General features: G+C 49.7%; 1 protein-coding gene across 1 annotated transcript in view; it reads right to left on the bottom strand.

Annotated features, from left to right (window-relative positions):
* Stk32c (serine/threonine kinase 32C) overlaps positions 1-27,916 on the bottom strand; it is a 77,017-nt gene that overhangs the window by 32,949 nt on the left and 16,152 nt on the right. Inside the window, exon 2 of the mRNA XM_005064260.4 lies at positions 871-926. Coding sequence (XP_005064317.1) covers positions 871-926 — 56 coding nt within the window. The remainder of the gene's footprint in view (positions 1-870; positions 927-27,916) is intronic.

Raw genomic sequence — 27,916 nt, 5'->3', positions numbered from 1 at the left:
AATCTCTTTAGAGAGGGCTGTCGGAGCCTAAATAGATACAGTGCCCAGACAGCTGTGAGGCCGGAGGGGAGGGAAGTGCCCGGACAGCTGAACAGAAACGTCTGTTCAGGAGGGGTCCATCCACAACACACCATGCTGCAGAAGCCGAGGGCTAATTCCAGCCTTTTCAGAGCTCTAGTTAAGTCTCTTTGAGTTATAATTACCCCCAATCTGTAGCTATCACAAGGCAGCAATCAGGAAGTTAGATCTGGCCAAGAGAGAACAAGGCAAATGGAGACAGGCTCAGCAGACTGCCTGCTTGAGGGACAAGAGCTTCCGGGTTGGTCTGAGAGAAAGCAGGCGGGCCACCACACTGGGGTCTGTCACCTTGCACCTAAGAAACAGACATAGGTACAGCCTGGCCTCTGAACTCCAGTGCGGCCTGAGCTGCTGTTTTGGTCGGCAGGTCCATCGGATGTCACAAAAGCTTGGCGAGCTGGCTGCACGAGGCAGCCCTTCTGAGATGCTGCACTTCTAAGTCACAGTGCACCCCTCATTGAGGAAATCACTCAGACTGCAAGACGTTTGCAGTACTGAGTGGGTGGGTGTTGGAACGCAGAACTTTACAGGGTGACAAAGGTTCTGCAGAGCCAAACCAGGCCACTCTGTTCTCAGCTGAGCCGAGAGACCAGAGACCCTGCCTGAGAGGTGGTGGAAGTCTGCACTGACAACCCCAGAAAGGCCCAGGCCCCACTTCTTCCCTGACGGTCCTGAGCCTTTGGCCCCAGTGGCGGGACTAGCTTCTCTGAGCAGAAATGGAGCAAGTCTGTGTGGCAATGTGGTCCCATATGTCCCCACCCTTCCTTGGCCCACCCACAAACTCTTCCTTACCTTGCCAAAGCTGCCCTTCCCAATTGCTCGCAGAATCTGGAAGTGGTCGAAGTTCACTGTAGAATGAAGCAGAGAGACACCAGGTAAGGTGATGGAAAGGCCCTGTACCAGGCACAAGCCCCACCCTCGAGAAGCCTGCCCTGCTTGGCAATCCTGCAGTCTACCAGAGATACCTCCACTTAACCCCTCAGGAGGGCTGATCATGTCTCTGAGTGATCTCCAGACCCTCCCTGCTGGATTGCTATGGGGTGGAGCACGTCTATGATCACAGGCAGCACTGGGGTTAATGAGCCAAAGCAGTCTCGCAGACTTCCTCTGCTGCAAACCTGCACCCAGCAACTCCACCGATATCACACCCCATGAAAGATGTGCAACAGGAAGCCCAGGCCCCTCAGCTCTCGGACCACCAGCCCCAGTGCTGGGGTTCTCCAGCAACAGCAGGGAGCATTTGCCCTGGTGGAGATCACTGGACAAGCCTGGGATTGCAATGGTCTCTTGATTGACAATGGGGAGCAGCATGGGATAACATACAGTACAGCCTGGTTGTCCTTTCCAGGGATCACCAGTGCCCTACTGATGAAGCAAGCCTCTATGCTGCCATAGCCCTGGGCAATTCCTGCCTGTGCACCAAATCTTTGTCAGTGGAGGCTCTGATTCCCAGACTTCCTGCTGTGTCCTGACTGAAGCTTTCCCACAGGGTCAGCATGTGTCAGCCTTTTACTGGCCTTTTCTCAGGTAAGGCCTGTGGGATAGGCTCATGCAGTCTAGATTTCTATCCAGCACCACTGGGACAGGCCCCTGCAGGCCAGCAGCCTAGGTCCCCTACACCACTTGGAGCCTTGGGCCTAGCTGCATGGACACTTACCCTGGGGAGAACCCGGACTGCCTGTGGCCGGTAGTACATTACTTATTCATTCCATAACCATTTCCCCCCGGAGATTTGGTGCTAAATGGGACTCCCACTTCTAACTTACGGGTATAAGACAGGTGCTCTGCTGCTGCCCCAGAGTGGGGATCTGATTAATACATGCCTAAGTGGAAACTGGGTTGGTTGAGGGGTAAGATGAAGTGGGCAAGGTGCCAAGCAACTGGGCTGGCAACACAGTCGGGAAGGCCTGGGGGGATGGGTCCACTTTGTACAGATGACAATACACAGCCATCTCGTCCAAGCCTGTGCAACACCAGACAATGCATCATTCCAGGACAGGATCTACTGACCCCAGGGTTGCCTGGCTCGTGGCCACCTCTCCGCCTCTGGCTATGATCTGTGTTGCTCTCATCACCAAAACTCATCTGCACCTCATTCCTCAGCCACCCAGCACTTTATAGCTTTGGTTTTTTGAGAAAACAGCATACTGCAAAGAGGCAGCAATCATAGCAGGGTGGGTGGTGGCCAGCCCCACAGCCCTTCCTATGAACAATAGTAAATCATGGTTGATGCTTAACATAAGTCACTGCGTCTACCAGCTAGGACAGGAAGCCTGGTTGTCCAAGCCCATCCACATGGTGAGGACAAAGCTAAAAGAATAAGGTGAGAGAGTACATGGTAGGTAAGGTGGGAATATGTAGACGCCATCCAGCAGAGGTCCATATGTACCTTGCTCTTCTCTTAAGCTCTAGCCTGTCCCACAGACATGGCTCTGCTCAGAGCTAGGAAGCGAGGTGACGGTGCCACATGCTGCAGCCACCACCAGAATCTTTCTATACCTCACATTTCATGCTCATCCACGACAAACACACTAGTAATGACTAATGATGAGGTGTTACATAAAGTTCCAAAATTAAATGATCAGGGGTTAGGGAAGGGGTCTGGCATCAGGTGCCAGGGCAGCAGGCTGGAAGTGGAGGCTAGGCACTGACCTTGGGGTCTAAAATAAGGTCTGCATCTTGATGGAGGAGAACAGAATATCAGGGAGGGGAACAAGCCTGGGCCAGCCATAGTACAACTTCTAGAGATAGGCTCTGCTAGCAAGCTTTGGGTCAGAGTCCCTCTGCCTGCCCAATCAGAACTCAGATACGTCTGCTGCTACCTAGAGGTCCCCGGCCTCCTACAGCTGCACAACAGACCTAACACACTCGGACACCCATAGTTAGGCAGCCTCACCCACTCCCAACAGTTGAAGAGAAATGTGACCTCCATGCCCACCTCCAGAATGGCAGCAAGAAGTCTCCGTAGCCCTAGCCTCATTGGTGCCCAGAGTTCAGCCCAACATCACTTGAGAAACAGTTAGCCTTCCCTTGCCCATGGGAAGCTCACTGTTATGTCCCTGGCACCTCCTCAGTAGCCAGCACAATGCAGGGCATCAAGTGTCAGCCCAACAACTGTGAGTTCACACAGGAACTCAGCCAAGACAACTAGCCTTTGCAGAGCCTGGGCATACTTTTCTGAGTTTAGCCTTTACTGGAGAAAAAGGATGAGGACTAAAATACATTAAATACACGTGAGAATCTCCTAGCAGCTGCCCTGCTCCATGCTCAGACACCTGCACAGCTGAAGGCACCATCCAGGTTTGTGGGGATGAAGCCTCCTAGGACGGTCCGGTATAATGGCACATAGGAGGCAGAAGCAGGTGGATCTCTGTGAGTTCAAGGCCAGCCTGATCTAAATGAGTTCAGGCCAGCCACGACACATAGTGAGACCCCATCTCAAAAACAAACAAACAAACAACAGCAAAGACTCCAGGCTCCTAGAGAAGAGCTGGCAGGATCCACTGAGGGGCAGAGCCAAGGCGTGCACAGTGAGAGTTGTGGCTTGGACACTGGCTTGTCTGTGGCTTCCCAGCAGCCCTTAGCTTCCTGCAATGGGCCAGATAGTTCCGAAGCTGCTGCCCACAGTGTGCCCAGCTCCTTGGATCCTTGGTTTCCTCCTATGCTTCGGGCACACAACGACCTCGCCTGCCAGCCCCTGCAGTGGGTGAGGGAGACAGGCAAGCACGTTACTACACTGACTGCAGCATTAAGAAGAAGCAGGTGCCAGGTGGCTTCAGGTTTCAGTACACAAACCTCATAGGCACATTCATTCCATAACCAATTCATAAAAATACACAGAGATGTGGCTGCCATGCCAGTGGTGGAAGTCAACATGGCCTAGACAGGGAAAAACCCTGCCAAGACAAGAGTACTGAGTTCATTAAGTCAATCCAACTATGCCAGCACAATTTGTTGAAGATGCTTTATTTTTTCCATTGTATAATTTTAGCTTCTATCGACATGCACAAAACTTAAGTCCAAATGGATCAAAGACCTCAACATAAATCCAGCCACACTGAACCTCTTAGAAGAGAAAGTGGGAGGTACTCTTGACTGAATTGATACAGGAGATTACTTCCTGAACATAACACCAGGAGCACAGACATTGAGATCTACAATTAACCAATGGGACCTCCTGAAACTAAGAAGCTTCTGTAAGGCAAAGGACACAGTCAACAAGACAAAAAGGCAGTCCACAGAATGGGAAAAGATATTCACTAACCCATATCTGAAAGAGGGCTGATCTCCAAAATTTACAAAGAAATCAAAAAGCATGTCTCCAAAACACCAAATGATCCAATTAAAAAGAGGGGTACAGAACAATAGAGAATTCTCAATAGAGGAGTATAAAATGGCTGAGAGACACTTGAGAAGGTGCTCAACATCCTTAGCCATTAAGGAAATGCAAGCCAAAACAACTCTGAGATACCATCTCACTCCTGTCAGAATGGCTAAAATCAAAAACACCAAAGACAATTTAGAGAGGATGTGGAGATAGGGGAACACACCTCCACTGCCGGTGGGAGTGCCAACTCGTACACCCACTTTGGAAATCAGTATGGAGATTCCTCAGAAAAATGAGAATCAGTTTACCACAAGACCCAGCAATTCCACTCTTAGGCATATATCCAAAAGATGCCCATTCATACAACAAGGATGTCTGTTTCACTATGTTCATAGCAGAATTATTTGTAATAGCCAGAACCTGGAAGCAACCTAGATGCCCCTCAACAGAAGAATGGATAGAGAAAATGTGGTACATTTACACAATGGAGTATTACTCAGCAGAAAAAAACAATGGAATCTTGAAATTTGCAGGAAAATGAATGGCACTAGAAGAAACCATCCTGAGTGAGGTAACCCAGTCACAAAAAGACTAACACGGTATGTACTCACTCATATATGGATTTTAGACATGGATCAGGGGAATGCCAGCCTACAATCCCATGGCCAGAGAGTCTGGGAGACAGGAAAGAACCTAAGAGAGATATGTGTGGTACCTCAGAGAAGGGGAATGAGGCAAGCTCTCCTGAGAAGTTTGGGAACAGGGAAATGGGAGCTGGGAAAAAGAGAGGGGGAGAAGAGAAGGAGAGAGGAGGTCAGGGGGGAGCAAGAAGGTTAAGCTGGGGAAAAATTGGGGAGAACAGGATGAGAAATATCATAATAGAGGGGGTCATTATAGGTTTGAGGAGAGATCTGGCACCAGTGAAATCTCTAGCGATCTACAAGGATGACACCAACTGGCAAACAAAGCAATAGTGGAGAGACTACCTTAAATGCCCTTCCCCTGTAATGAGTTTGACAACTCTCTCAACTGGGATGCTCTCTCAGCCTGGACTCTTGGGAGAGCGCCTAGGCCCTGCCCTGAACAAAATAAGACTTTGGATATCCCCTATGGGGAAGGGAGTGGGGATAGGGTGGAAAGCTGGGGGGGGGGAACAGGGTGATGTGGGAGGAGGGGAGGGAGAAGGAGCTGGGATTGACATGTGAAGCAAGCTTGTTTCTAATTTTAAAACATGTAATAAATAATAATAATAATAATAAATTTTTTAAAAAATTAAAGTTATCAAAGTCAAAAAAACCAAAAACAACGCTTTGTCCTTGTAAGTGACCAGGCCAGCTCCACTTGCCATCACTTTACGAGTAAACTTAGTTTAGCCTCACCTCCAGAGACATTCGGAACCCAGCCCTGCTGCCCATTTCCAGATACAGGCTCCTCTCCCTCTTTTTAGGTTTCCATAGCAGCCAGGGGTCTGACTAACCCCCCCCCCCAGCACCTGGAAGAAAAGTCTAAAGCCCTGGGGTCTCTTTTCAGGCTTTTCCTCATTGGGAGACACAAAGGAAACTCTGGTATGGAAGAAAACACTCTAGACAACGGGGTGCTGCCTGCCTGTTTCTATAAGGTCACCACAGGGACGCTTTTGAAGCTGACCCTGAGCAGAAAAAGAACCCAGGTGAGGGCTGACCAAGACAGTTTGTACAACTCCAGTGGTATTTGCAGTGTAATGGCGAGGTGAGATCTCCCCCAGAGTTAAACACCTCATAAATTGAGCAGGTAGAAGAAAACACTGGTTCAGTTCCCTACAGGTCCTTCCAACAGGTCCTTATTTCCTGCTTGAATCAAAGTGGGGATTTGAAGAGGAGACAGCCTGTCTTGTATGCAAGGAAATGGCCCAGCTCAGAGTTCCAGGCCCCCTGATGCTCTTCCCTCACACAACACACTGAGGAGCATAGGCTTAGACTCTCCCCAGAGCAGATACATATTTCAAAATCAAGGGTTTTTAAAATATTTATTCTTCAAGGAAAGCTTTCATTTTGCAGAGAGTGGCTGGAAGCAGTCATTGCTATATGGGGGCAGGTCACCTTTCTTGTACCTGTAGCTCTGTGGCCCCTTTTCAAAGACCAGAGGTACCATGTGAGGTATCAAAGAGCCACACAGAGCGCTGTTCAAGTCATTGGCTGGGGTCACAACCACTAAACCAAATGCAGCAGGAAGAGACAGGGTGTCTCAGTGTCCCAACCAGCAGCCCAGTGAACTTCCAGACACATGTTCTCCCTGTGTGGCATCTGACTGTGATTCTGAGTGACCCATTCAATACTGAGGCTTCCCTGGGTGAGAAACACACACCACAGGAAAGATGGTCAGCACTGTCGTCTCTCTGGTTTCCCTGTGACTGCTGGCTGCTGTGACTAAGCGGCCTGAGCAGGTGTTTTTACACACAAGAGTCCTTGGCACTTTTGGATCACTCACGGAGTGTTGCCCATTGGTCCTCCAATGGCAAGCAAATGAAGGGTAGATGGAAGGGGCAGAGGGAACAATCATTCTAATGACAATATCAAGAGCATGTGTCAGCCAAAAAGTCAAGAGAAAGCCAAAAACATAGATTCTTATGCAATCAGCACAAAATCCTACGAAAAACCTACAGGTCTTATTTGAACATGCTTCTAAAACCAAACAAACGCCCTGCCTGCAAGTGACGGGGCCAGGACTCCTCCCCTGCCCCATAAGGCACCTCAGCTCTGACGCTGGGTCCAGCACCTAGATTATGGCGGGCATGGAAGAAGTGCTTCCTAACGGTAAAGCAACGGGAAGTGCTAAGTTGAAACAGACAAAAGCATGCCCCTGTGAGGAAGGCAGAGGGAAGATGGTCCCTAGGAAAGTAAAAATAGACCCGAGGCTGCACCATGAGTCATGCTATTGTTACCGGTGACACAATGAATGCACAGCCTGAAGGCCTCCCCCGCAGGCCTGGAGGGGCAGCTATGCTCTCCACAACCCAGAGACATCTCCAGAGAGTCCTATCCAAATCCAGGACAGACCCAGGAAGTTAAGTACTAGACAGAGAGAAGCCAGGGATGAGGGGCGCTACCCACATCCTCCAATGGAGCTGAGGTTGGGAACCATCATGCAGACCGCCTCTCCTGGTCACCTATGAGAGCCTCCTGAAGGCAACCCTCCTACAGAGCCAGCCCCTCCCTCACCCACAGGACACGTGCACATGAAGGTGGAAACTGTCTGAAGTGATTATAAAAGCCTGCTGGTCATAAGTCGAATTTGCCATATAGCCCATGACCCAGAAAACTCTCATGAGGAAAATCTCTCACCCTAAATGACTAAAGACCTGGTTAGGCATAGTCCTGTGACTCTGTGAAATGTGTGGCCTAAGATCATGGGGTACCTGGGGTACAGGCCTAGGTAGGAACCAGTGACAAGTCAGGCAGCCCAACTGCATCCTGCAATAGGTCACCTACATGGTACAGAGAGGACCCAGGCGTGGCCCTCAGAGCTGCTCAAGACTGTGATGGCTGCCCTTTCCTACACCAGGAAGCTGAGTGGGGCAGAGGAAATTAGGTATTAGAAGGGCTGAAAAAGATTGCCTCTTTCCTCAGTCTGAAGATGTCTCTGGCCCGGAGGCAAAAGTTCAGAAGCAAGGAGTCCGGAAGTGGATGTCTGCTGTGGCTCTGATGCTGAACTCCAAGTATCAAAGGTGCAGGCAACAGTGAGTGTACTTACTGCTGTTCAAAAGACTGTCAGCCTCCCAGCACTCAGGAGGCAGAGGCAGGCGGATCTCTGTGAGTTCGAGACCAGCCTGGGAGTTCCAGGACAGCCTCCAAAGCCACAGAGAAACCCTGTCTCGAAAAACCAAAAAAAAAAAAAAAAAAAAAAAAAAAAGAACAAAAGACTGTCAGCCACCTTCCCCACCTTCCCCCACCCTGGCTGGCCTCAGGCAGAGCAGGTATCCAGCCCTGTAGGGCCATGAGCCTGGGACCCATGCTACGGCCTGTACTGCCAGGCATGCTGTTCTCAGCAGCCACCCCAGCCAGCCAGGCCACCTAGGGAAGCAGCCAGGCCCTGTGTCCCCAACTGGGAGCTGCTTCTGAAACTCTCCTCGCCTGGCCATCTGCTTGCTCACTTTCAAGCCTTCTCTCAGAAGCTGGCTGAGGTCTGGCACCCCTTGGAGCTCTGCGATTGGATTGTATCTTCTACTAGTCTGGCTCTAGCCCCCAGGCTGGAACAAAGGTGTCTTCCTGTGTTTCCCTGCAGCAGACACAGGATTTAGAAGTAGCTGAGATAAAGCTGAGGTCCCAAGGGACCCTGGATCCTAGAACAATTCTGGCTTCTCACAGCCAGGGACATGTGCCCCACCACTAGTCTCCATGAGGGCAGTGACTTGGCCCATCCCCCACCTTTTGTTTACAGTAAATGCTCCCGCCAGTTGGTAATGGCTTCCCAGACTGCTGTACCAACCCTGACCCTGCCACCTGAGCCATTCTGGAATCCTGTTCCTGTGTTCCATTCTGACATCCCCAGACTGCACTGGAAACTTTCATAAATTAATGATTAGGGCAGCAGCCAGATCAATACAATGGCTCTGGCCAGCCACAGCTCAGCTCCTGGGGCCTGTGGGGAAGCTGCCTGGATGGGCAGAGAGCCTACCCCACAATGGTCGGAACATGGGGTTCTCCCATAGTTGTGGGCAGCAGTGCTTCCCCTAAGATTGCCCAAGGGAGTATTATTGTCCAAAGTCTGACTTTTGCTAACCCCTCAGGTGCTCAACACCCTTAGGACCACCAGGGACAGGTCCATTAGTTCCTCCATTAGACAAGGGCCTACAGCACCCCTGCTGTGGTACCACAGTTGGCTTCAGTCATCACTGGACTTGGGCCTCCATCAGCTCCTGGGCTCAGGTGTTTGGGGAGTTGGAGGGCCAAACCTGCCTGGAGCCTCCATCCTTCAGATCTCTAAACTGGGAAGGCAGGATAGAGTAGGGTTCTTATTCAGGCTTCCCTCCCAGAGACCATAAGGATTTGGGGTTCAGCTGTCTCCCAGGATCCCAGAATTATAGACAAGAAGCCTGTGAACTCACCTACTGCCCCAGATCCCGCCCCTCCCCAAAGTTGATCCCAGGCACACATACTCTGTAGACCTCACTGCTAGGGCTATCCACACCTTGACTCTGCTCAGGCTCTCTGGTGCTCCCTCCACCGTGAGACATCCTGACCCTTTTTGTAGCGCAGGAGCCCCTCTCCCCAGCAGACAGGAACTCCAGGTTTGGAGTGTAAGCGCTTCCTGCACACTGGGGTGGGTACAGCAGTGGCTTCATACAGCAAGAGTCCAGCCAAGGGCCTAGAACAGCAGGCATCTCTCCAGAAGTGGGACCAGGAATGGGTTAGCCTCACACGAACGCACCAATGTATGGAACAGACAGGCTGGCCCGAGAGGAACCTGGGATGCCCTTCCACTGGCCATTGCAGGATCTGGACTTCTGCTACAGCTCCAGGCCACCAGCCCCACCCCCACCCCAGGAAGACAGAGGCAATAACCTGGCAGACAGAGGCAATAGATTCTGGACCCCAGTCGCAGGCCTGAGCTTGGGCTCAGCACGTCTAACCTCCTCACATGTAGGGGAGCCACATCTACTGGGCAATGTGTGATACAGAAGAGGCTGAGGTCCCATGACTGATCACTCTGCAGGGTAAAGGGCAAGCATAGCAGGGGCCACAGAACTCAGGGAGGCCCCGTCCTGTGCTTAGCTCTGCTGCTTCTGACATCAGTCAGGACCTGGGACAGCGACTGTCCTGCAGGGGGAAGTTGCCACCAGCACTTAGGCTCCCCTGTTCCTCCCAGGGATGAGAATGGAGGGCCAGCTATGCAGACCTCAGGACTGCGGTAGGAAGCAAGACCCAGCAGCGGGTTTTGCAAAGTCTTGTGCCCACCACCACCACATGCAGACACTCACTGCACAGTGGTGGGGGAGTGAGAACTGCCACAGGGGTGCCAGCTTCTGCCTAGTGCACCAGGGCTTCGCAACCACGCAGGCGTGAACTCACATCTTCCTCTCACACACATTAGCACTTCCCAGACTGTCAACAGCACCTTCCCCACAGCCTCCTCTTTCCTGGAATGAAGGGCACAGGGGGAGCAACTGGTGCCCTGCCTTGTGGGCTGTGCACTGAGGACAAGGGACACTTCTATGCTCTTTCTACTTGGCCTGCCAATAGCAGGAATGGCACTGCCCCAAACTCACACCCTGGTTTGTAAAGGACAGGTTCAAACCTTTCTCTACCAAGAGAAAGAGTTTGGGGCCCTGAGACAGGCCCCGTGGATCTGGAGTCCCAGATGCCAGCCCCTGTCCACACAGTACACACAGACTCTCAAAAGGAGTCACTCACTGCCCCCTGATGTTTGCATCTCTGGCTCTGCCTACACAGGCTGGGGCCCATGGGCACACATCTCAGAGCCTGCTATGGACCCCAGAATCAAGGGCAGGGACAGAAAACACTTATCACAACATACTTGAATTCCATCCCACACAGACTAGGGGTGAGAACAGGCCATTTTATCACAAAAGCATTTTATTCTAAAAATGTTAACAATAAATGGCAAGAAAATATCAACTTGCTAAAAGCAGTCCCTCCACATTGGCCCAAGGTCAGGACTCACTGCCTGAGATCTCTTCAGGACATAGCGACAGTCATCTCCTCCTCAATGATCCACAGGACTGAACCAGGAGACGCCAGAGTTGGAGGCTGCTGCCAGGACACAGAGGAACCAGCCACCTCCACCCTTAGAAAACAGAGAGGCTCCTGGGGATGAGCCAGGTCACAGCCAGAGTGGAACCACCCAAGGCAGCCTCTTCATGAAGCCCATAGCCTTTGCAGCCCCCTCCTTGCTAGAGTACCCTGACCATAGGACAACTCACACAGATTGATGAATGGTGGAACTGTGCCCCCTTCACACACTGCCGGTACAGACACCTTGCTCAGAACACACCTTCTCTGCTTCCCCACTTAAAAGGAAGGGCCATAGCTTATCTTGGGGTCTGAGAAACCCGACACTCAACAAGAACCCAAAGGTTCTGCTTGATAGAGGGAGGGAAAAAGACAGAGAGAAGGAGAGAGAGAGAGAGAGAGAGAGAGAGAGAGAGAGAGAGAGAGGGAGGGAGGGAGGGAGGGAGGGAGGGAGGGAGGGAGGGAGAGAGAGAGAGAGAGAGAGAGAGAGAGAGAGAGAGAGAGAGAGAGAGAGAGAGAGAGGACAGAGGACTGAAGGAACAGCTAGCCACCTTCTGACCCTCACCTCACCACTCACCATCAGGCACTGGGATTAACACGATCATGGGCAGCAGGAAGGAAGTGGCTGGGGGTGGCCAGGCTCACCTGACCTAAGACAGCAGCCTATCAATTCCCAGGGTACCAGCCAAGTCAGGAGCCCCCACCCCCAGGGAGCAGGCTACAGTCCTCAGATATACAAGACCATGTGGACCCACATCTGGATTCATCTCCCTGTGCTTTGACAGGTTCTGTCCCATTTCCCACTCCGATACCCTCCCCATCTCCTCCTACTGGAGGGTTGACCACGAAGGAAGCATCTAAGACTCAGCAGGATGCATCTCCTACATCCTTTGACAAGACAGGGGCTTGCCAGTGCTCAGAAAGTTGCTAAGGCAACGGGCAAAGTGCAGTGTGGGAGGAGTAGGGAGCATGCATGAGCATCAGTGTCTGCACATACACCAGAGCAACACGAGACTGTCTCCTCACACTCACACCCATTACAACCCAGGGCCCAGAACACAAGACAATCTTACACACACATAGCACAAATTATACCCACACACTCACACTTTCATCTTACCCACACTGGCACAGGCACACTCACATTTTCACACATATTCAGATGATTTCACGCCCACAACATTCACACCCGCCCAACATACACACAGACTCTATCGGTGCTCCACCCAGTCCCAAAGCCTCATTTCTCACTGGTCACTTACGCCCTGCCTGCAATAGCCAGCGAACTTGAACAGGAAGGGACCAGCAGAGGCATCTGCCCCAGAACCACACGTCTCCACCCCCAAGGTAACCCCACCCCCAAGTCTGACCCCAGTGACCACTGTACTTTGACCTCAGAGCCCACTCAGTTGCCCAAACCCAAACACAGCTAGCCTTGGGAAGTCCTACCTGGAACCATGAAAATATCAGCCATGAACTGATAACACAAAAAAGCCTGGGCAGGCTAATCTTCACACAACAGGATTGGCCAGCTCTGAATCTCATATTCGGGGCCAAAACGAGGAATGGCTAGGATCCTGAAACCCAGGCAATGTCCTCCTGTCTTGGGGAAAGTCCACAACAGGTGGAGGGATAAGAGCATCTTATCCAACTTCCCTGGCTCTGCCCAACAGAATCCTACGACTCAGGCACTGCTGAACTTAACAAACCTCCATTACAGGTCAGCTCACAGGACATATCATGTTGGGGGCATTGGGAACACTGGGATTCCCTCCCCTGGGCACAACCAACAGAGTCCCCCACTCTTCAATTCATATTGGTTTCTTGGCCGTTTTTAAACATGTCATAAAACATTTAAGGCACTCAAGCAATAGAGCATTAGAGTAAGTCCTGAGGTGGGACAGGACTGGTCCAGAGCCTGCGTGGGATCCTGTGCACACCCTTACCTCTCCTCTGTCAGACATCCCTTCCCTAGGCCCCCTTAGCATCCCAGTTTTACTTCACAACACCAAGAGTCTGCTCTGCAAGATCCACAAACCTCAGCCAGGACCCCTACGTCACATGCTTCTCCTGGACTCTCGCTCCCCTTCAGTGTGGTCTACCCATACCAGTCTGTGTGGTTCTTTCCACGTCTGCATGGCTTTCTGCTGTGGGTGCACACTCTGCCACCTCTTCTAGTGGGGTGTCTGTACCCAGAGATACTGCCAAGAGGAGACCTTCTGTTGAGTCCCTGGGCTTCTTCACTTCCTACGAACACTAGCCAGTGACCACAATATGGCTGAACAGAGTGCACATTCCTTATGTTGCGATTCTGAGGGCTGAAGTCCCATGTGGGCCTTGCTGACCTAAAATCCAAGTGCCAACAGGAAGATAGCATGGGTCTGACCAGCCACATATGTTGAACATCCCCCCAGGGTAATGGTACTGAATAGTGGGGCCCTTTAGAGGCATCAGGTCCTAAGGGTGCCTCATCCCTTGGTGCCTTTATAAAGAAATCCCCAAAGGACTCCCTGCCATGTCCACCAAGTGAGGACATGGCAGAAAGACACAACAGATGACAAACCTGCCAATGTCTTCACCTCGGACTTCCCACTTACCACGCTGTGAGACATAAATGTTTGTGACAACAGCTGTGAGGACCAGGACAGCACATCTTCCTTCCTGAGACTCCAGCGAAGAATTCTCCCTTGCTTTCAGTTTCCAGAGGGACTGAGTCCGCCACAGCTCCTCTTTCATCCTCAGCCAGCAACCTGCCTTTCTCTGGTCATGCTCTCCCAACCTCTCTCTACTCCTACTGCTCCCTGCTCTTGCCCTTCTGCCTCCCTTACATGGAGACAGCTGGTGTGCGCTAAGGGCTCACCCCCCCCACCCCACCCCCACCCCCGTCTGGGAGACCACAACACTAAAGGGGACAGTGCTGTTATTACAAACGCCCTAATAGCAGGTACTGTCAGAAGCCATTCAGGTACACAGTGATGCTCTCCCAAAGCACCTAGACCAAGCTTCAACCTGTGCCTTGCTTGTATGAGCTAGGAGTGGTTACAGGGCACTATTTAATCCAGGGACAGTGAACACACCCAAGAGCTGTCACCTCAAAGCCAGCAAGGTGCATATGACCTTCTCTTTGTGCAAGTTAGTTACCCTAGTTGGGAGGTAGAGGCAAGACAAAGATTAATCATGAACAGTTAAAGCAGCTTTATTCCATTTTCCCCCTTTGCAAATAGCATTAAACTGTGTTAAATCAGATTCTGAGCCATGCTTATCAAGCCTGTACTTATACTGCATTTGTACTCATCCGATTTCAAGAAAATGCTTGGGATGCTGTCACAACTGTTTGGTGCATCTCTGCATCAGAGCAACAAGGGGAGGCACTGGGCACTGTGACCGTGGCCTTGTAACTGTGGTCCCATGACCACAGCCCTGGAAAGGGGGCACCAGAGCATGGGGCCAGATCCCGTGGTTGCCCTCCCATGTGCCAGCCCCCTCTCCCCTTTCCTCCAATACAGCCCTGTTCTCCAAGGCCCAGCTCCCTGACACACACTGTCCTGGCCTGGTGGTTTCTAGACCACCACAGTTGAGATAACAGGCAAATATAAGCCTGAAGGAGGCTGGGGATATTCCCTGCATTTGGGAGAACCTACCAGAGTTTAAACCAGTAGAGTGCAGTTTATCTGATAAAATGGAGGCTGACAGCAGTTGGCATCAGCAAGCCTCTGAGTAGTCCTCAGGACACCACCCAGGTCAAAGCAATTACTTCTCACTGAGGCTTGGAGTGAGGTCAGTCCCCCAAACAGCAACATATTAACAAACAGGTGATTAAAAGCAAGCAAAGGACTCAGACAGGAGGAGTCACAAAAGACCCAAGACAAGAGAAAAGATGCTGGCCCTGGTTATTCATCAAGAGATGCCAGCTAGACCCCAACCAGAGCCCTCCCCTACAGCAGCAGTAAAACTCGTGTCTCGTGTGTGAGCAATTCAAGGCACCACTGGAATCACACATTACAATGGGAGTGTGGCAGGCTGCAGTCACTGTGTAAAACTTATGCAGTTTCTTAGAAAGCCAAGCACATACTGGCTGAACAGCCCAGGAATTCCATTGCTGGATATCAGCCCAAGAGAAACGAGGCGTGCTGACGGCCAAGTGCCGGAAACCACAGGGTGTGGTCACAGGACAAGCGCTCAGGGGACTCTTGCTCTCTGTACTCATGCAACAGATACTGCTTGATGACTTGTTGGGCTACTAATATACTGAACAATGGGCCTGAATCTCAAATGCACATGAATGACAGAAGCCAGACTTAGGTAAAAAGCACTTACTGCATGATGCCCTTTGTACAAGTTCAAGATATAGATACACCGATCCATGTGACGAGCCTCACAGCCAGGGTGGTGGCGTGCCCTATAACTCTAGAACCCAGAGTTATAGGAGGACGGAGAGTTCAAGGTCAGCCTGGACTACACAACAAGAAACTCTCAAAAATGGAATGGAGGAGGGAAATAAAACCAAGGGATGGAGAAAAAAAGTTCTTGATGTTTGTCACTGGAGTGAGAGAAATGCCTGGAAGAGAACATGAGGGAATGTTCCAGAATGATGGCCAAATTCTGTACTCTGGGGGACTGTAGCTTCATGGGTCACATGTTTGTAAATGTTTCTCAGCCTGTGTGTGAGTTTGATCTGCACCTGTGATTCCAACTCAGAAAATATCTGGCATATTTAGGGTCTTATGGGGGATGTTAGGTATTTAATCTGTATTTCTGGAGAAGTGTCTGCTATCTGATGTCAGTGACCCTTAGTGACCTCGGCAGTTAGGATGATCTCTTCACAGTCAGCTGATGGACAGTGCCAACAAGACCCAGATGTGTCTCCAGGACCAGCATCAGAGCAGGTGAGACAGGCAGACCACAGGGCTGAACTGACTGAATAGGGCTAGGTTGTGGCTGGGGGACAGAGTGGAATGAAGAGGGAGAGAGACCAAGTGGCAGGATGCTGACCCTAAAGGCTGCAGAGACCAGGGATACTGAATATGGGCGAGGCAATGGGAGGGGCTGCAAGGAGAGCATCTGAAGCAGGGCTATCATGTGTCAGAGCAGCAGAATTTCTGAGCCAGTCTGGGCCTGTGATAGCAATGGAAGCTGAAAGGGCTGATGGGGGCTGGAGCACAGGACCCCCAAAAGCCATTTTCACCACCCCCTTGAACTTCAGGAACTTGAGCCATTTGAGTGGACACAATGTATGCATGTGTGTGATTGTGTGTGTGTGTGTGTGTGTGTGATTGTGTGTGTGTGGTGTGTGTGTGTTGCACACACAGTGAGCACAGAGGTCCTATGCAAGGTTCTCTCTGTGTGAATCTGTTTCGCTTCAGGACTCACTGGCACACACATCCTTTCCAAAGTCTGGATACAGCTCTGTGGTCTGAGCCCCTGGGGATGTGGAATGAAGATGCCGCTAGCTGAGTCAGGCCCTCCCTGGAGACCTCAGAGGCTCCCTTCATCCCAACCTGCTGATGAGGGAGAACACGGGGCTCACAACCACTTATCACCATCACTGCTCCTCTTGGAGCCAACACCTCCCCCCGGACTGGCTTCTGGGCCACAGCCAGCCAGCTGATGAAGGCTGCTCACTAGGCTGGCAGGCAGTAGATGATCTCACCCCCACAGTCTGGCTCGCAAGGCAGACCTCAGGCTGTTTTGGACCACATTCACCAGGAGCATTCTGAACCTCTTCCTCATGTTGGGAAGGTGGGGTAGCCCAGGTTCCCCTCTATCCTAGGCTTTCTCCTATGGGATCACAAATCTTTCTGCCTGTGGGATCATAAATCTGAGCTACAGTGGCTGCAGCCTCCAAGCCTCAGAGTCAGCAATGGGGAAAATCTAGGTAAGGCCATGGCAGTTGACATCTTGGTCTCTCTTGGATGTGACCTGCTGTTGTTCTCTTGAGCTAGGCCCATCCCCCAAAGTTTGCACTGTAACTCAGCTCCACACCCCCTCTCTGGTATCTGTCAGCAGGGCTCCCCACCCATGGTCACAGTTTCCTGGCAACCATGCAGGAATCTGCCAGCCGATCCCTCATCCTGGCCTCATTGGCCCAGTGCTGACTAAGAGTAGCACCCATGGTAATGAGACTCTAAAGAGGCCGCCATGCTCAGCATGTGCCTGGCTGAATGATACCCAGAAGCTCTCTGGGACCCGATCCCTGGAGCCTGTGAATGAGTCACCTTCTGTGGCAAAGGGGACTTTGCAGATGTGACAAAGTGAAGGATCTTGAGAGATGATAAGGACCCTGGGTTATCCTGTTGGCATAGAAGTAATCACAGTGACTTTATATGAATGACACAGAGGGGGCACTCCCAGGGAAAATGATGGGATAGCCTAGGAAAGATACAGCACTGCTGACTTTGAGAATAAATGAAGAGGCCACAAGTCACAGCCCACAAAGAACGCAGCCTCCAGAAGCTGCAGAAACAAGCAAGAGCCCATAGAAAAAGAACGGCCCTTGCCACCTGATCATCCCGGGAGGCAGCTGACAGTCATGCCCTGATCCCACTCAGGGGAGGGCACATGAGGCCTTAGCTGAACATCAGCCCCACATCAAATGGGATCAACAGAAGCCACGCATCGCTATTGAGGAAAAGTTGCTATCTTAAATTCTATCTTGCGGAAAATATCCGGTTTTACTTCACTTTTTTCTTTGTATATGCTCTGACAGAAAGTCGATATTTGAAGATTAACAAATCACATGGTTATTTATTTTTGCAGGAAATGTGTGTTGATAAAGCCTTTTACTGGGCTGTGGAAGCTGAATCAAAGAGCTGACATTTACCCAAGGTTTGAAATCTAATAGGATTGATCTCAGACCCTACCCTGACCCTTGCCCAGCATGTACTTAGAGGCATCAATCCTTCAGGTGCTGGCCTGTCTGAGTGCCAACCAGAGTTAGCCCAATCCAATGGTGCCTCGGAATGTAGGGCATCTCAAGCTCTAGGTCACCTGAGTTCAGGGTCAAGAAAATTCGACAGGAACTGGGTCATATCCAGAGGTCCTTTAAAGAGCGCCTCAATCCATCTTTCTCCCACTATTGGGAAAACACCCCAGCTTTAAGGGAAAAAGCAACTATGAGGGAGGCAGTTATGACAGGAACTGTAAGAAATCAACCCCAAACCACCACATATAGGGTGGTGAGGAGAGAACCCTTCCTGCCAAAGGCTGCAGAGGCCCCCAGGGAACTGTACCTGGTGCTGCCAGCCTATCCTATTCTAAACCTATTCCACCCACAATTCCCAGGCCAAGGCCCAGACTACCACACGGGCAGGGGTGGGAGGCTATTCTCCTCCACACACTCACTGTCTCCCAGGACCATGCTGCCCTTTGGGGCCCTCACATTCTCCCACATGGTCCTACAGCACAGCAAGTGAAACCTGAGATGCTAGGTTCCACAGAGACAAATACAACATTGTCCAGAGACCATAGCAAGACTGCCAAGGGGGCAGGAGGGCCTGGGGGTGAGGGCAGGGACAGCATGAGCTCTCTCATCTGCCCACTGAAGGAAACCAGGCTCCTGGCCTGGCTTTGAAAAGTCTAGCTCAGCACCAGGGATTAGTGACGAAAGGCAAGCTCCTTTATCTGAATCTTGGCAATATGAAAAGCCTACAAAGTCCCAAACCCCACCAACTTACTCTCTAAAATCACCTCAGTCTCCCAGAATTTCTGCCTCATTTCCCTTAGGCACACTTCCTTGGAGTATGCATGCCAAGTCATATGACCACCACAAGTCAGTTACATGGTGTTTTAATGGGGTCCTGCTAGTATCCCCAAATGCCAAGACACCCATCCATAAGGCAACAGTTGTAGTTTCTGAGTGGCCAAATGCCTTTGAAATACAAAAACCTTCTATCTCAGGGACTCCTTTACTGTCCTTGTCTGACCTCACACTTCCTGATATGTCCAGTTATCCCCAAAGATCTCAATCACCCTGCCCTGGTCCACCCTTCCTCCTCTGTCCAGAAAACACAGAGTGTCTTGTTTCCAATGGCATCTATTAACCTGGACTGGCCCATTCATCCCTGACTATCTAGAGCAAACACAGCATCCAGCTATCCCTGAGGGCCCCAGTTATCCTGGCCTGGCCAATTCATCTGCAACTGACCAGAAACCACAGGGTCTGAAAGCCCTGAAGACTCAAGGCCACAGCTGTGCTCCAGCTCTCTCTGCAAGGGAGCAGTCAGTTGCGCCCCACCATCTCCCGACCCAGCTCCTTCCCTCCCTCCCTCCCTCCTCCAGCTCAGAAGATAGGATTATTGCCCTGGAAAGGGGCATACCTATTTTTAACCAACAGAATTGAATTAAGGAAAGGCATTATTTCTACACAGAGCATAAGACTTCTGTTCTCTTTGGTGTTTCCAAAAATAAGAGTCAAAGCCATCACAGAGCTGGGAGTCAGCTCAAGCCTGTGGTTCCCAGAATGAGTGTCTTGGCCAGACACAGATGAATTCTGTGATAGCTGGACAAGGACAGCCAGACCTGAGGGCCTTCACTGAAAGCCACTTCAGAGCCCAGTGCCGACACCAGCACTTAGGCCTCCAGACCCCAGTTCAGCGATGCCCCAAAACTGGCTCCAGCCCCATTCACACTCTGTTCAGGGAAGGAGGTCAGACAGGATGGTTGGGGCCACACCCATGGTTCTGGACCTTCGGATTAAGCAGTACCATCTCTCCAGCCCTCCTGAGAAGTTTCTCTCTCCTAGAGATAGCTCTCCAGAGCCTAGAAAGCCAGCCTGACTCCAGCCTCAGCACTGCACCCCAAAACTCCATAGGCAGCCAGTTAAATCATCGTTTTGCCTACAGTCCCCATGGTCTGTGTTCCAGGCCTACAGGGGTCTTTATGTGGCCCTAGACACAGAGTTCCCTCCATCCACTCCTCTTGCAGACACAAGACTTGGCTTTCAGCTCTATATTCAAAGGAGATACAGAACCAAAGTGGTCACTACAGAGCAAGATGAGGCAGGTCATCAGCCCCTGCAGAGTCTAGAAAGATCCAGAATTCTGGGAACTTAGTATGTGAGTGACAGAGGAGGTTGTCCATATCACAGAGGAAAAGCTGAAGAAAGCTGGGTGTTGTCATTCCAAATGATGAAATAAACTGCAGATGCAGCAAAATTCATACACAGAGAGAGAGAGAGAGAGAGAGAGAGAGAGAGAGAGAGAGAGAGAGAGAGAGAGAGAGAGAATGGAATCTACAAACATTCTATGGCCATGAGAAGTGGTAAGTTTATCTGTAGTCTTGTGGCAAGAAAAGCCTTTCCTAGCAAAAAGTAAACCCCAGAAGCCAAATGGGAAAACACTGGATTCTAGATGGATGGATACTTGAAGTACCTAAAACCTAACACTTCTGACTAGAGAAAAATCAACACCATTCTTCGGCTCAGAGCACTACAAACTGGAGCACTGTGTTGCCATGCAGTGCCTGCAGCCATGTGAAGATGTGCCATGAAGCCCCAAGGGCTGGCACAAAGCTGAGCATTTGGGCTTCCAAGCCTCCAGAACCATGAGCCAAATTTACTTCTATTCCCCATAAATAAAGGGACAAAGCCAGGAGGTGGTGGAACAAGCCTCTAATTCCAGCACTCGAAAGGCAGGGGCAGGCAGATCTTTGGGGATTTGAGGCCAACCTGGTCTATACAGAGTGAGTTTTCCTGGACAGCCAGGGCTACACAGAGAAACCCTGTCTCAAAAATAACCACAAAGGGAAAACAAAAATATTATGAAGTGGGCAATTGGGGCAAATCTGCACCAATCAGTGAGAAAAAGAATCCAACAGAGAAAGTATAGATGCTGTGGGGACCAATCCATAATGGTCACATGTCAAATGGAAGCCTGCATCCTACCTTGTCTCCAGCTTAAATGTGTCAAAATACCAAGGAGACACTGCTTTGACTTACCAAACGAAACAGTGCTCACAGCCTATATGGGCCACCCACACACCATAGTGGCATGTTAACAGCAACCCACACACCATGGTGGCATGTAATCAGTGACCAAAAGTTGAGATAATATTGTGAACAAACTCAACCCAGCTCACTGGGCCAGACAGCAATACTCACAGCTAGGAAGTACAAAGCTAGAGCTGGGATCCATCTGGGCAGTTATTTTCCTGTGATACAGCCCCAAAATGAAATACAGTATTAAAAGTGGGATAGAGTTAGGCTAAAGAGATGGTTCCACAGTTAAGAGCATGTACTGTTTTTCCAGAGGGCCAGAGCTCAGCTCCTAGCACCCCACTGGCCAGCTCACAACCACCTGTAACTCTAGTTCCAAGAGATCCAAAACCCTTTTCTGGCCTCTTCAAGCACTGAACATACATGGTTCACAGATATACATGCAGGCAGAACACATCTTCTCTTTCGTATGTAGAATCTAGCCAGTGATATATGTGTGTGTGGTATGTGTAAATAAATGTACACGTGGCACAGTTGTAACGTGAAGAAAAAAAGAAAAAGCTAAAATGAAGGGTGAGGAGAGACCAGATGGAGTACATTGCACAGACCTGCACAAAAACCGGCATGAAAGGGGAAGGGTTTCCCAGACCCTGCCCACAGCTGAGGAGCTATTGACAGCAGACAGATGCCAGAGCCAAAAGAGTCATATTTCTTTAGGTGTTTGGTGCCTGGTAGGTTGACCATGCTTCAGCAGAAGGCCCTACACTCAAGTATACAGGCAGCACAAATTGGAATCAGTGGATTATAAAAAACAAACAAAAACATTTTAAGGATTGTGAAGTTGGGATAGGGATTGGGGTAGATCTGGAGGAGTTGAGGGAGGGCTGGTGGTGAATATTACCAAGATAAATCGCATGCATGTGTTAAATTCTCAGAGGATTAATAAAATATTAGGTTTTATGTTTTCATTATTTTATCTATGTTAATTATGTTTTAAACCCATTGATGGACTGATTAGAAAATCATACATGAAGTGTTTATAGAAATTCAGAACACTCTTCATGGGATGCCTCTACTCACGTACACTAGAGACTCTCTGTAGTAACCACACATACATAAATGCATATGTGTAAAACACAGGCGAAGAAACATGTAAAGACACAATAAAGGGATGCATGCAAAGACACACATGTGAACAAATGAGCATGAGATGTGTATGAACCAATGGTGAGAGCCTTACTTCCCATCTCTATCATATTCATGTCTGAACTTAAACATGAAGACCCTTCCTTCGAGTTCTGTGAGGCTACCACTCTCTTATGCCTCCTAGGAGTGATTCTGACAATTAAAACAGGAACCTGCTGACCTTGCACAGAAACAGTCCCCACCGTTCCTAGCTCACCTTTGTGTACCCCTCCTCACTGAGGAAAAAACAGCCATTTATAGCTCACTCACTGTCGTCCTGAACCAACAACTGCAGGCGTTTTTAAGGAAAAAAGTTTTAAGAATAAACACCCATACTCAATTTGGAAAGTACCATCTTTAGAAATTTTTGTTGGGTGTTTTCCAATTTTTGTTGTTGTTGTTGTTGCTATTGTTGTGATTTTGTTTTTTAATGGGTTTGGGGATTGAACCTAGGACCTCTTACATGCTGGGCTACTTTCTGCCTCAGAGGTACATCCCCAGGCCTCTTCTGTAACTCATTTTGAGACAGGGTCCCAGTAAGTTGCTCTCTCTGATTTTGAACTTGCTTCTGTAGCTAGAAACTAAAATCTTACCTAGAATAAATGTCTCCCAGGTAACGGCTACTCCCACTAGCAGGAAGGTCCTAGATCTGTTTTACTACCAAGTGAAAACATGGACTGCAGGACACTTGAAGGTCCTTTGGTTTTGACTCAGAGGTCCACAGAAGCCCTGAAACACCAGGGAGAAAAATACCAGCTGAGGTCAGCTGGTTTCCACTCAAACAGTGGTCATCACAGACCAACCAGGGAAACCTGGGCCAGCAAGAGGATTTGAACACTCCCTGCAGAACATGTCCATGAGAGCTGACTCTCCAGTGAGGGCTGTGGTCAGATGAGCTGCCAACTGGCCACCTGTGCACATGGTACAGTGTGGGGTGCCTCCCGCTAAGGCAGCCCGAGAGTAGAGTCACCATCTGTATCCTACAGGTCTGGGGGTACCACACGTGCTGGGTGGGGGAGAGGTGTTAAATTGTGTAACACTCCAGCCAGTTAGTGCATTGAGCAAGAGCTGGGCTGTGCTTAAAATACTCAGGCAGAGCTTCAGAGGTGCCGATGATCTAGCAGCCCCTCGCGGCCTCACAGAGCCACCCACTGCCGCTCTCCAGAGAGAAGACACACACCACGCAGCCCCTCCTGAGCCACGTGTCCTCATGGAGCAGTGTGCCAGTCCTGGCCTGCCCTGGGTGCCAGAACAGATAGCCAGGCACACAGTCCTCTGAGCAGGCATTCTGACAGCTTTCTGTTTGCTTGATTGATTGGTTTGTTTGGGGCTTTTGTTTTTCAGGACAGGGTTTTTTTTTATGTTGTGGAGCTCTGGCTGTCCTGGAACTCACTCTATAGACCAGACTGGCCTTGGACTGACAGAGATCCACCTGCCTCTGCCTCCTGAGTGTTGGAATTAAAGGCGTGCACCACCACTGCTCAGCTTGTCCTGATAGTTTCTTGAACACAGCTTCTCAGCAGCCAGATCTGTGGAATCCTATTTACCACGGGGTTGGGGCCATGACAGTGATGCTTAGAGATGGCCCAGGAGGGCACAGCATCAGTCAACAGTCGGGAGCCAGTTCTCATCAGTTTGTCTCAGACTCTCAGCTGATAGCAGAATGCCAGCCCTGCCAAGTTCTCTAGGTCAAGAGATCCTCCCCACAAAGGAGGACCATCAACATGGCATCCTGCACTGGGACCTCCAGGGCCAAGGAACACACCCAGTCGTCTCATTTCAACAAATGGTGCCGGACCAAATGTACACTTGACTGCAAAGGGAGAAAAGATGAAGAAAGGAGGGAAAAAACTCTCAACCTCACCTTCTATAGAATGCAAACAAAATTAATGGCTATAAAACACTAAAAAGAAACAGGAGAAAATCTTTGTAACCTTGAGTTGGGCAAACATTTCTTAGCAGCATACAAAAAAAAACTATGTAAGAAGTGAAAAGAACAAAATACACATACACAAACACACATGCACACACACCTTTATCGTGGTTGAAAGTACCCATTTCTAGGCCAGGCAGTGGTGGCACTTTAATCCCAGCACTCAGGAGGCAGAGGCAAGTGGATCTATGTAAAATCAAGGCCAGTATGGTTTACAAAGTGAGCTCCAGGACATCCAGAGCTACATAGAAAAACGATGTCTTGAAAAACAAACAAACAAAGAAGAATGTTGTGTGTACAGCATTAGTGGACTTCTATGTTAATTATGGCTTCTATGAGCAGTAATGAGCTACACATAATTGGGTCATTGGAAAGAAAAGGTCCAGGGAACCTTTGGTGCCCTAAGAGCACCCATCATGACATGGTGGTGTGATTTTGATAAAAGCCACTGAAAGCTGGGTGTGGCCACTCACCCCCTTACTGCTAGCACTCGGGAGGCAGAAGTAGGCAGAGCTCTGTAAGTTCAAGACCATCTGGGTCTACTAGCAAGTTCTAAGTCAGCCAAGGATATATAGGAACACCCTGTCCTCAAAACATAAAATAAAAAAAAAACCTTAGAATTGATTCGGGGCTAACCATACTTCAATAAAACTGATTTTAGTAATCAACTATATTCACATGTATTGGCAACAAAAATTCATATGAAAATTGTCACTTATAATAGCATCACATAACCATGATTACTTAGAGACAAATTTAACAAGAGTTGTGTCTGACCTGATTACCAGAAGATACAACCCACTAGTCAGAGAAATTCAAGAAAATCTAAATAAATGAAGAAAGAGAGTTCCAGTCCAGCCCTATCTCAGAAATAAATGGATGGGTGGGTGAGTGGGTGGATGGATGGATGGATGGATGGATGGATGGATGGATGGATGGATGGGAGATATACTATGTTGGTGGATTGGAAGACAGACAGGAATACAGACATCTGCTCTCCCTAAAATTGGTTTGTATATTTAATACAATCCCAATCAAAATATCAGCAGGTTTTATGTGGATTCAAAATAAACTGATTCAGATTTATATAGAAATACTAAGGACCTAGAATGGTCAAGGTAAGTTAGGGGTCCAGAGAGATGGTTCAGCAGTTAAGAACGTTTGTTGCTCTTGCAAAGGACCAGGTTTGGTTTCCTGCACTCACATGGCAGTTCACACATGTCTATAACTCTAGTTCCGAAGGCTTTGATGTCCTCTTCTGACCTCTACAGGCACCAAGAACATATGTAGCACCCATACATACATGCAAGCAAAAGACTCATATCCATAAAATAAAATAAATCTTAAAAATAAGTTTGGAAAATGAACAAATTTGGAGGATGCATACTACTGCTTCCATTTGAGATTTACAGTAAAGTTAAATGGCCAAGGCAGTGTATTGCTGGCACAAGGAAAGACAAGAAGAGGAGCCAGAAACAACAATAACAACAACCCACTTACTTGTTGAGTTTTGTCAAAGGTGAGAAGGAATCCAGAGAAGAAAAGACAATTCCTTCCAGTGAGAGGGCTAAAATGACTGGACATTCACGTGAAAAACCTCTATGTGCAGCCATCCCAACTCACACTCTGCAGAAACATAATATCTAAACGGTAGCCTAAACACTTATTTTTCTTCTTTCCCCTCCAGAAACACAAGGTCAAGTCTAGAAGATGCCATGGCTAGTGAAGGCCCACTTTGGGGTCATATCTGTCCTCTTCCTCGCCTCCATATGATAGCTAAGAACACTAATTCATCATGAGGGATCCACCCATATGACCCCGTCACCTCCCACCGCCTATTGTCTCAGGATCTAGGATTTCAGCATATGAATGGGGGGAGCGTCAAGCATTCAGTCCATCACAGCAACCAATAAGCACATGAAGGAATATTATTCGTCATCAGGAAATGCAGCTGCTTCCAAAGCCAGAGGTCCTGGGTCTTTACCTCTGCGAGCATCTGTCAGTGCCGCAGAAGAAGCATCATTCTCAGGATCACAGTGTGGTCCTCTGGTAACAGCAGAATATACTGCATATTCCATGACACACCACATCTCAAGTTGTATGACATTCATGTGGGCAAACTTTCACAGGGTGCCTGGGTGCCTGCTCTAAGTCCTTCCTTATGAACTGTCTCTCTTCTTTCCAGCCCATGTGAGTAAACCGCAGTGCCGGTTGACGAGTGTGCACTGGAGACCTTCTGTGCAAAGCCGAGTGAAGTCTTGAGAGACCATAACCTGGCCCCTGACTTCACAACTTTCTCAACGAGGTAGAGAAATGAGTTCTTTCCTCAGGAGGTTCCTGGAAGAGTGTCTGTTCACTGAGAGTGGGTGGGAGCTCTCATGTAGCTCATAAGAGATATCATTTCAAAGCAGAAAGCCAGATCCCATGGCTGGGCCATCTACACTGGGCCATCAGAAGCCCTTCAGAGGCCAAAGCCTCCGGAAGTCCTTTGGATGATGTCTCAGGAGCCCTCTTGCCCACAGCCTGAAGCATTAGGCATTGTTGCCTTGAGAGGTCAAGGCTTGAGCTCATTACCCAGGGATACCTAGGGGCACCACACACAAGGAGTCATGAATGATATCACTCCTAGGGGTCACATCCACTCAGACATTCACCCATGGACACCACACACAGGGATAACCACCAAGTGACACCCACCCAGGACACCCAAGGGCGTCAACGTGGGCAAGGCGCCACCACACCTGGAAGGGAACGTCTGCCTCACCCATCTCACCATGATGACTCATTTGCAACTCACTGTACTGCAGGAAGACAGCAGAGAGAAGGGCCTGCTAGACGGCAGGTGTAATTAACAGAGACTTACGAGCTTCCCAATTAGCTCAGTCTGTGAGGAGCAGGCTGTGCTCTCTAGGGTACTACAAGTGTAATTTAAAGGAATCTTCATGAGTTTTAGCGAAGGTTTCTTGGGATTATACCATAGTAGAGCCGCCTGGACACCACCACAGACAAGACCAAAGTCTAGAAGGACCCACCTGGCTCTAAGTAACCACTGAACCCTCTGGACTCTATCAGTTCATGATGTATCCACTCCCAGACTGCACATATGGGGCCTTGGAGATGTGTGTCATTCTTGTGAAGGGGCAGGCTCTGCCTTCCAAGGACCCAGGGACCCTCTGGACAAGACATCTCTCTTGTCAGCCTCTAATAAACCTATGGCTAAGCTGGGTGAAGCCAAGATGTGTTGCTGCCTCCAAGAAACAGGCTCCCAGGAGAGGATGGGCAATACCATGGATCATCACCCCATTGGCTGACAAAAGTAGGCCTTGGACCACCCAGGGTTAGTGTTACACCATAAACCATCTGCTCTCCTCTACAGACACCTAAGACTGAACTCCACCATGAGCAAAGGTTCTTGTCACCCACACAAAGTAGAATGCACTCTCACCTGGCCAGGCACATCCAGCACTGCCAATCTGGGCTTCTGGCCGAGCCATTGGGCCAGAATTGAGAAGCGTCACAACCAAGAACAGGCACGCACCCCTAGGGCTCTGGGTGCCCAGGACCATTCCCCTACAGCTCTGACCATGACTACTACCCTGGAGCTCAGTTTGCAGAGCTGGTGGACTCAGAGCATGTGCCCACATATTGCCAGCCTAACTGCTTGCCTCAGGCAGCCTAAAGAGGTGTGTGTGTATGTGTGTCAAGGGGCCTCCACCTCCCACATGGCTCACAAA

The sequence above is a fragment of the Mesocricetus auratus genome, unplaced genomic scaffold (assembly GCF_017639785.1).
Source record: "Mesocricetus auratus isolate SY011 unplaced genomic scaffold, BCM_Maur_2.0 Super-Scaffold_4256, whole genome shotgun sequence".
In the NCBI taxonomy this organism is placed as follows: domain Eukaryota; kingdom Metazoa; phylum Chordata; class Mammalia; order Rodentia; family Cricetidae; genus Mesocricetus; species Mesocricetus auratus.
Note: the sequence above shows the minus strand (reverse complement) of the source record. Positions and strands in the feature narration are given on the sequence as shown.